The sequence below is a fragment of the Rhagoletis pomonella genome, unplaced genomic scaffold (genome assembly GCF_013731165.1).
Source record: "Rhagoletis pomonella isolate Grant_MI unplaced genomic scaffold, Rhpom_1.0 Rhpom_scaffold_00011, whole genome shotgun sequence".
NCBI classification, from domain to species: domain Eukaryota; kingdom Metazoa; phylum Arthropoda; class Insecta; order Diptera; family Tephritidae; genus Rhagoletis; species Rhagoletis pomonella.
Genome location: NW_023458565.1, coordinates 30,700,457 through 30,711,111, shown reverse-complemented (window position 1 = coordinate 30,711,111; position 10,655 = coordinate 30,700,457). Strand labels below are relative to the sequence as shown.

At 32.8% G+C, this 10,655-nt stretch overlaps 1 protein-coding gene across 1 annotated transcript; it reads left to right on the top strand.

Annotated features, from left to right (window-relative positions):
* Window positions 1-8,134: 8,134 nt before the first annotated feature.
* On the top strand, window positions 8,135-9,148 carry LOC118746977 (dual specificity protein kinase shkD-like). Its single transcript, XM_036480972.1, has one exon. The coding sequence runs from the start codon at window positions 8,135-8,137 to the stop codon at window positions 9,146-9,148; it is 1,014 nt and encodes a 337-aa protein (XP_036336865.1).
* Window positions 9,149-10,655: the final 1,507 nt, after the last annotated feature.

The window sequence follows — 10,655 nt, the reverse complement described above, 5'->3', positions numbered from 1 at the left end:
AAGTTTTTGCTGGGTTTATTTAAAAACAGATTTTATTTTAGAAAGTACTACATATTTTGAAATTGTGGAAATTATCGATAGTCAAAATTTGAAAAATTAATAGAAAGGTTTTTTTTACCCGATAAAAAATCCCAACAAGCCAAGTCCGGGTCTTGAAATTTCCAAAAAAAAAAACCATTTTCGATGGGCACCCTAGTATACATATATATAAAATAACATACATAAATGTACATTAGGATGCCTCACCAAAAAATAACTGCGGGTTTTCCACCGGAATTATAAAACTCCTTAGATTTGACCGATTTCGCTCAAATATTTCGGACAAATACTAAAATTTACTCTTGCTCGACTTGAAAATGCTTCCAAAAATTTTATTACTCTGATGCCGTTGATAAAATTTTTAAACACTCTTAGGCAGACCTTGTAAGCTTAAATACTTCTATCCTCTGCGGTGATTTTTTTTTAATATTTTCAAGAACAAGTTTTATTTATAAAGCTCGATTTTTGGAGGTATTTTCAAATCGGTTCACCACACGCAAATATAGTAAATCTTATAATTCCCAAAATTTTTGGCGGAAATTTTAAAATATAATAAATTGTATAATTTCAATGGAAAAACTGTACTGATTTCTTTTTATGTATGGAGAATGATGTAGCCTAATGTTTATGCAAATTTCTTTTGACTGTTCACACCGCACTGTTGGTTTAGCTTCCAATAAATTAAATGTTTTTCAATTTTAGAGATTCAACTTATCGTTCGACACTCACTGGTGTCATTGCGAATGCACTTAATGAATTTTTTGATTATTCCAATATTCGAAGCAATAAAGCAAGTTTATTATTCGCAATTTAACAGAGAACAATACAATACAATAACAATACTTAGTTGTACAAGTAAATAAAAGGAATTGAATAGAAACGGTTGTAGGCACATTGGATGGTACTCCAAATATCAGAGAAGGGTATAATTAAATAGATACTTTTGTTTTTAAAGTGCCAGTTTGGAGACTAAATACCCATAAAAGTACGTGGCGTTTATTGATATCTAAATACTAAATTGGGGAACGGTGAAAGTAATATTTCTTACTTGGATCGCAGATCAATTAGCTTAACCTCTTTCCACTTAAAGGAACTCGAAAAGCTGATTGATGTTTATGTGAAAGCTAGAATAGATCACAATCGAATCGGGAACACCCACATATGCCTATAGCAAGGGTAAGTCTATTGAAACAGCTTGGCACAGGGTGGTTGGTCAAATTGAAAAATGCTTGAATGAAGGAGTATATGCAATGGGGAATACCCCTCGACAGAGCATGCGCTTTCAATAAAATCTCAACTAATGCTATATTAGAAGGGGGATTAACACTGCACTCAAAAACGGAATACTCGAATTTCTAGGTTTCCGCTTGGTCCCGGGCCGAAACAAATCAACGTAGGGAATCTAAAAAGGGCATCCGACCTCCGACCTTTAACGTTTAGCAATCAAAATAGTTCTTAAAACGGTTGAAGTCCTACCGATAAAAGCAATAAATTTCAAAAAAAAAATATATATATATATCATCTTAACTCTAAGGCGATATTCAGCACGTACCTTAATCTAAATACGGCAAGCAAAGGTGTGCCATAAAGTAAGAGATATTTTCTTATAACACATTTTCTTGACTTTCCTCTAATTGATAGGCCCCAAATCGAGGTATTACTATATAAGACTAATGCCATTCATAACAACAAATATGCATTAAGGTATCTGCTAATAGCGTTCTATTCTGCTGTCCACTCTAAACCTTGAATCACAGCCAGAATTTTCCTCTAAAAACATACATACGCACATTAGGCCGTACCGGAAAAATTTCGCCGTACACCACTGAGTATAAGAAATTTTTCTAAAGCAATTTAGAGGAAAAAAAAGATTTTTTTTACAAACGAGGGGTTTTTACATTTTTCGTTATATCTTCGGCATTTACAGTTGGCTCTTATGATATGATATATCGATGTTTTTGTCTCGAGAACAAAATTTTTATTTTTTGGATTTGACTAAATAGTGAGCTATGCTTTCATAAAAAATAATAAAGAACCTTTTTACATGTAAAAATTGTGAAAATTTTAACAACTCTATATGTGTGTAAATATGCACTACCTATGCACATTATCCACACCTGATTCTTATTGTTTACACACTCGCCGCTTCACCATTCAGTTAATTGCTCGTTTGCCGAAGTCGAGTAACGAGATTTGGAGAGTTTTTGAGTTGAAGCACTTTAAGCCCGCCCGCACACAGATGCACCCACAAGCCGAAATAAAAATCAAAAGTAAATCTACAGGTACAAATGATATTTGCATTGGAGCATGAGCGTGTGTGTATGTGTGTAAGTAAGAGTAGGGGTATTCTCGAAGTCTTGCACGATGCACGGATTGCACGAAATGCAAAAATACTATTCCAAATTTCGAAGAGTACGAGAACACCCCATTGCAAAGAGGTAGCATGCATGGGGAGCAAGCAGCGAAATTATGTATCAAATACAATAACAAGAGACAGCAAAAAAAAATTAAGTGAGCGAGATGAGAGGAATGAGAGAAATATGTAGCAATTCCAACTACAAAACAACTAGCACAGGGTCGCTATTATCTTGCTATGCTATTTTGCAAAATATATACATGGGTTTCGACGTTGCATATTTTGCAGCGATAGGAAATGTTGTTTCCCATGAATTTTCTTGTTGTGTGTTTGCAATTTATGCAATCCGTGCAATCCGTGCTACGTGCAATGGCTTTGCAAGATTTGGAGAATACCCCTAGTATATTTGCACATGGCATAGCAAATTGCTTGCTTTACCAGTCTTTTTCTGCATGAAATATGTATACACACACACGCATGAAAAGTAAATCAATGAAAAGAAAAAAAAAACAAAACGAAAAAATATTGAATAAACATATGGCATAAAAGCTGTGCGGCAAGCTGTCATTGGTTGTACTTGAAAGTCGTTAAATAGCAATTGAATGGTTTTAAGAGCTTTTCACTTGAAAATAAAAAACAATAAATAGTAAATGCAATATGTACTCGTATAGACGTGTGAATGGCTTTATGCATTATTTCGGTCTAGGCTAAAATGAATGCTATTTCATTCGTACGTATGTATGTATGTATGTACTTTGAAATTAATTTTTTCATTGAAAATTGGAAGTAAGCTATGTAGACACTTTAATGTGTGAACGTTTCTGTTAGCTGTGATGCTTTCCTAATATTTCGCACCATATATGTAAATAGCACAATTGTGCATGTTGGACGCCGTAGCCGAATGTTAGAGGTAGATATTTCTAGCTGGAATAGTTTATTTTTTGCCACAAAAAAATCAATTCATAAAAGCTTAAAGGGATTATTTTAGAATGCTTTGAAATATTTTCTTCATTCATTTGAAATATTTTCTTCGCCATGAGATAGGGTTCATTTCTTTTTATACTTGTCAATTAATCTTTAGTTGAAGCTGGAATTTGAAACAGCACGCATCTTCGGTGATAACTAGGGTCCAAAATGGACTACGGTTTTGGGATAAAAGTTTATTCCGAGGAACTAATTTTTTGAAAACAACATAACATAAAACAGCACTCAGAATATAAATATGCCGCTCGTTGCACCGATTCGATGTCTTTCCGATCTACGAATAAATCGGAAGATTTTTTTAAAGGACTTTGAAATTTAAAAAATATTTAAAAAATTAATCGCAATGTAGTAAAACAGTATGAATATCAAATTAAGGAGAAAATTCTATAGAAGTATGGCAGATAAATTTTTTGGTACAGAAGGACGAGTAGGTCTTAGAAATGTCCTTTTAAAATTGTCTGCTTGAATAAACTTGAAATTTTGCAATATTTACTTATGTTAAAAGCTTATGTTTAGGACTAATAAAATTATGTTAAGGACTATCATACACTCGACCACATCCTCGATTTTCATCCTTCTAACTCTATAACCTTAAAAAAATTTAATTAATTAAAACGGCATTTTCGATACCTATTCGTCCCTGTGAGCCAAAAAATTTTTATTTTTTTTTAATTCTACAGAATTTTCTCTTTCATTTGGTACCCATATTGTTATTCTACATTGCACAGAATTTTTTAGATAACATTTGGAAGTAATTATATTTTCGAAACTACAAAGTCCTTTGAAAAAAATCCCGAGATCAGAGATGAAAACCAAAAACGCAATTCTACTATATTTGGCCCATAGTTTCGCGAATTTTTTTTTTGCGCGGTGTTAATGGCTGTTAAGGAGTACAGGTATTCGTCTCATGCCTAATCCTTGTAAAAGCGGGACGGAAGCCCAAAAGTGCTCAATATGTGACTAGTTATTAATTACAGTTGAAGTCCAAAGTCCTATCTGCTCAATGAAGGCAGTTTTGCCCAATTGCATCCGCTCGAATATTTTCAGTCATTACTTTACGAAGTATTCATCACCAAACTTTTAGCGTCGATGGCCTAACGTGGAACTGCTACATATACTCGCGAACGGTCTGAGCTAGCTCTAGCGAAATTTCTAGATGTCTATTACCAGGTCCTCCTGTCACTACAGTAACGTAAACTTCTACCTCAGCATCTATTTTCCACCAAGAAGTCCTAGCCCTTTGGGATTGCAAATACATGGCGTGGAATACCCAGAGATAGTCGAAGATTATCTCGTTATAATTTGTATAAAACAGATCTTTTGAGTAAACATGTTGACGTGAAAATTTAATATTTTTTTCTTATTTATTTGCGCATACAAATATTTGGTCAAGTATTTATGAATTATTACTTTAAAATTCATGAATGTGACGTTGACAATATTAGTTGCATACATATCTACATTTGTTTAAAAAAAAATTTACGTTTTATTTTATTGCATTTTAATTGCTGTCACTGTCAGCAGCTATTATTCACAAAAAGTGTCGTTTTTGAAGCTAATAAAAAAGTAGTGAGAATTTCATAATAGTTAGTGCTGAGCTGTTTACTTGTCAACCAAATTGCGAAATTTTTTAGCAAAATGCCATGACAGCGTTAACTCAAATATTTTTTTTACATAAAACAAGTATGCATGGATATGTAAATAAATTAAAACTCATGACCAAAATGTAGTTAGCATATGGCGAATTAGTACACATATTTACATAACAAATATGAAAAAATACAAGCAGCAAGAATATGGTTAAAAAAATCTGAAATTAGGAAAAATTTTACAGTGAAGTAGGTAAAGTTTTTAGTATGTAGGAAAAAAGCGAAACATTGAAAAAATAATATACACATATTTATATGTATATACACTAGGCGGCAAATGAAAGTGTACACTAGGCGGCAAATGAAAGTGTACACCTTGTTCTAATTCAATAATTTCATGAAAAATTTTTTGCATAAATTATTTATGAAAATATAGCTCATTGCATAATATATACCATACACATATATTAAAGTTCAGCACTTATATAAAGTTCACAAATTGTATCAAAATTTTTAACTTTTTATGCAGAACTTCTAGAAAATGTTCGAGTATGCAATTTTGATATATATATATAAATTTTTTTTTTACTGCTTTTGCGATTTTTTTTTAATATAAGAAGTGTAATTTGTAAAAACTGGCGTTATTTCATAATAAATTCATGCTTACATGTAAAAAAGTACAAAAATCCGTCACCAAAAAAAAACAAAGAAAAATCAACGGGAACTTTTTAGTCGTTTGAAACTTGCATTTCATTGAACTAAAATTTAATGGACAAAACCGCATATTCGCAAATTTTCTAGAAATTCTGAGTGAAAAGTTGAAAATTTTGATACAAATTCTTTCATTTTCATAAATAATTAATTCAAAAAATTTTTCATTAAAATAATTGTGAATATTACAGCAATTAGAACAAAGTGTACACTTTTATCTGTCGCCTAGTGTATATCGCGATAGTTGTAGCAATCTTAAATTCTTCAAAAGACATTGGGCTGTTTTGAATTCCCTTCATGTGTAGATTTGCTTTACAAACGACAATCTTGTACTTTTTCTTCTACCGAAACGAAAATGAGAAAACTCAGATCTTTTGAGAAACAGCGTCAGAAGTGTATGAATATAAAAACTACTTATGACTACTAAACACTATTTCAGCCACTATTTTTTAATAGGAAAATATGCCATAAATATAGTATGTATGCCATACTTACATAAATATGTATACCAACAAGCATTTGGAAGATTATTCGACGAGTTACGGTATTCCCGAGTCCTTTCGCAGTTGCATAGAAGAGTGTTTGGGAACCTTTTCTAGTACTTCCAAGCGATTAAATAAACTTAGTGAGCAACTAAACGTTGTGGTATGAAACGGACATTATCGACACAAACAAAAAGTATGTCTGTAAGTCACCTGTTTCCCCCTTTTTCAAATCCGATATGAGTCGTTTTCTAATCACTGCTGCGGCTTGCCTTATAGCACCGTGTGAAAGTAAATTTTGCACACACAAAAAAAAAATAATACATTCAATTCATAGTTCTTCACTTTTTACTTCTCAAACAAACATTTCTAAATAAATGTATTTTTTTATTATTTTTCGGTTTTTGTCTTTTTTTAGTGCCTTCTTTTACCTTTTTTTTGCGTATTCTAGTGCCTTTTCCTGCCTATTTTGCTATTTTATTTTGCTTTTTCTAGGCTATTTCTTTGTTTTATTTAGCCTTTTTTATAGGTTTTTAGGTCCTAAAAAGCCCTTCCCTGTTAATTACTTTATTCGCGTGTTTTGAATTTATTTTTATTTTTATTAGGATGCACTCGCCATGGTGTGTCACTTTTGGCTCGCAAGAGAGCTCGCTGCTGCAATTATTTGCGCAGTAAGAAGACTTTAGTTTGAGTCGCTTATGTTATATGTATGTACTTTAGGGTGGTCCAAAAAAACGTAAAGTCGGAATTTTAATGGCGCCACCCTCCAGGATTGTTCCAAAACGAGAAAATATACCCCTATTTATTAATTTGAAACCAAAAAATATTTAGATAGTGCTCAAGTTGCATGCCAAGTATTTTAGAGTGAAAAATCGCCAGGTTAGGTTGTATTGTAGAAGGTGTTGCTCATTTTCTCCATACGAAAAAATCGTCGAACTACATACTTTGTATGGAAGAAAATGTCTGACAACGTCAACAAAGAAAAATTGCCAAAAATCAACAGCAAGTCGGAGCTACTTTAAGCTTGCACTTTATTGCTTTAAAATTAAATGGGCTAAAAAGCTGCATACTCAAAATATTTCTAAAAACTCGAATTAAAAAGCACGAACTTTTTACGAAAGTTTGTCGATTTTGTTTAAATGTAGCGCAAAGATTCAAACTTGGAATTAAATGCTTTTTAATAAATAATATACTATATTGTTATAAACAAATAATTGAAATAAAAAATAATAATAAAATAAAATCTTGTCAATAAGTGAGTTTCGTAAACTTATGATAAAAACTTTATTTTGGCCCAAAAACGAACATTTAAACGATTAATCAATTAAATTAATTTTTTACTCCAGGTCTCCACCTTCTTCTATGTTGTGTATTTTACTCTTAAATATGACGAAAAATAACAAAAATAAAACATTATTTTCCATTGGGAAAATTTGTCAACTACTAGTCCCTGTTTAATAAAGATTAAATTTTCGTAATCACTGGAAAATTCTCTATTTGCTTTGTTGAAAGCTTTCATGAAATTTTTGATATTTGCAACATTTTTTCGCCATAAGCGCCATGCTGCGCTTGTCATGGCTTATGAGCAACTTTTGAGTATCAACTAAAAATAAACTAATCGAAGTGAAATTCAAATTCATGCTATTCGATATGCACGATACATATACGGTACTTCGCAAAACATAAACAAAGCAAAAAAAAAATCAAAAGTTGGAAAAAATATGAATTTTCCTGCAACCAGTAACGTGCCCTTTATCTACTTGTTGCTCTTAAAATGAAATGTAAATTTACCGCATACTGCGCAAAATTTTACCCATACATCCAATATTACATAGTTTCATAGTTCATATTTCTACCTTATTACTATTATTATTATTATTGTACTATATGGATGTAGTATATTTTAGCATAAGAACAAAGCAAAATTGTTGAAATTAGTTCGGCCCATCATTTCAGGTGAACATCCGGAGGCGATGCAAACCGGCTCATCCGGCTGTCAGTTTAGTTGGCTAACAATTTTCCTGCTCGTCGCTTTGGTGTTGTGCTATCAGCAACAAAATTTGGCAATGCAAGCAACAAGCGCAGTGGTGGGTGTAGCGATCAGCACAAAGGCAACCGAAATGGCAACAAAATCGCCTGTATTACCGGTAGCACAAGCAGCACCAACAAATGGTAGTGAATTGAGGCAGAATGACATAAAAGCAACAATTGCAACAACAACAACAAACTCACCAACAACCGAAGCCGAAACAGCAATCGACAATCTATTGCTGCATGGAAAACTAGCAATAAATAATACAATAGCACTAACAACAACGATATCCGCAGTGCCCAATAAAACAATGGCTGGCAAAGCCATAACAACTACAACAAGCGCACAAAAAGCAACAGACGCATATGTGGCATATGAGCTAAGGCCAATGCAAAAAATGCTGCCCGGAGGCACTCAGCGCAGTAAATGCATGACAGCAGCAACAACAACCACAACAACAACATTAACAAACGTTGCCACAACCATAGCAACAAGTTCGAGAGCGGCAAGCGCAATAAGCCCAATAAAAGCGGCGCTTGCGACTACTATCAGCAGAAACAAAACTACAAAAACTACAACAAAAAAATGTAGCAGCACAACGAATATGCCCACCAGTTCAACAATTGCCAGCAGCCATAATCCAGCCAACATTTCGCACTTCAAAGTCCAACTAACGCAAAGTAGTTACAGCCGAGGCAATATTAGCAGGCCGACTAGCGCTAAGCGCAAAATCAACTGCAATGAAATGAGCAGAAGCAGCAGCAGCAACAACAATAAAAACATGAGCAACAGCAAACGCAACAACAATAGCAGTAGTAGTAGCAGTGGCAGCACTGTGGGCGTACGCATACTAACACCCGCTAAAGATACCAACCGCTGCAATGAAGATGAAGTAGCAAACAGAAGCTGCCAGACAGCGTGTCACCACAACAAGCGCGTTGCAGCCGTCAGATGATGCGTCGACAATAGGCAGTTGCAGTGGCAGTGGCAGCAATGGTAATGGAAAATTTTGAATTTTCAACTTAGCAGCTATGCTGTGCGGTGGTGGAGTAGGTGGAGCGGCTTTTTTAAAGTACATACGTTGCACTTTAAGCTGTCTTTTACTCATACACCAGCGCTGGCTACAACTACAACTGTGTTTGTAAGTACATACATGGTAGGCTGTTTAGCGGATTCCACGTAAATGTAACTACATACATACAACTTTTTGCCACAGCCATAAAGCGATAGATACTTGCAAAGACGCTTTGGTCTTTTATGTAGGAACTTTTTGAGGTGATTTTAGTTTTACTTTCCAGATTGCAAGATGCAAGTGTATAAATTAAAAAAAAAAACTTAAATTTAAGAAAACACAATACGCTAGTAAAAACTAGAAAATTCTAGAGATAATATTTTAATTTTTCTTACGAACTTGCCTAAAAAACAGTACAGTGTGCTCTTGAACATAAGGACACTGTTTGTTTGGAATAAGATCTTAGTTTGGAATAAGATCTAGTTTAAATTAGAATTCAGCAGAAAGTATAAGACATAAAAATAATAAAAAAATAAATTAAAATTAAAATAGCCACCAACTATAAGATAAATATTACTACGATGTAAGCGCCTAAAAGTTTACTACAAATTGAAATCTCAATGCGTGAATACCGAAAGTTATAAGTATTTTTTTTTTTTTTTTTGAAAAATACGATTATTTATTATTGTTTATTAAAGGCCTGCAAATGTTGAACTATAAAACATAGCGACATTTGTCACAACATGCAATTGCTTGTTCATACCATGTCGCTCATACATGCACGTTGAAATTTCTTTTGCAAACTGCTATTACAGTAAAATTTAATAAACAACTGTCTAATTAAAAATTTATATATACAGTGACTGAAACAAATGACCGCGTGTTGATTTTTTTTTTTATATTCGTAATGTTTTTCAAGCAAAATTTTTTCGTTATTTTTCTATAAAAATACGTCCCAGCTTTAACCAAAACCATATAAATCACAATTTTAAATATTTTACAAAATTTAGAAAAATTCAAAAAATGTTTACCAAACTTTTAACTTTTGAACCTGAATCTTTAGCATGAAACTCTTATGAAATAAAATGCGGCAGACCGTTCGTAGCAAAATTTCAAAAAATCAACGCCAGTTTTTGTAAATTTCACTTTTTTTAAAAAAAAAAAAAAAAAAAAAAAAAAAAACATCAACGCGATTTTTTGCTCGATTAAAACTTGCACTTCAGTAGACTGCACGTCCAAAAATATTCTAAAGATTCAGAATAAAGAGTTAAAATTTTGTTGAAAATTTTTTGAATCATCCAAAATTTTTTATAAATTTTGAAACTGTGATTTAACGATGATGACGGTAATTGGTGGAAATTCGTTGGAATGTTGTAATTTCATGTTTTGGATTTCATATTGTAACAGAATAATTACACTGCGCTACACTTCAAAATACCTGCGTTTGTTT

Bases quoted from the DNA above. Each gene is read 5' to 3' on its own strand.
- LOC118746977 (XM_036480972.1), top strand. From the start codon at position 8,135: ATGCAAACCGGCTCATCCGGCTGTCAGTTTAGTTGGCTAACAATTTTC.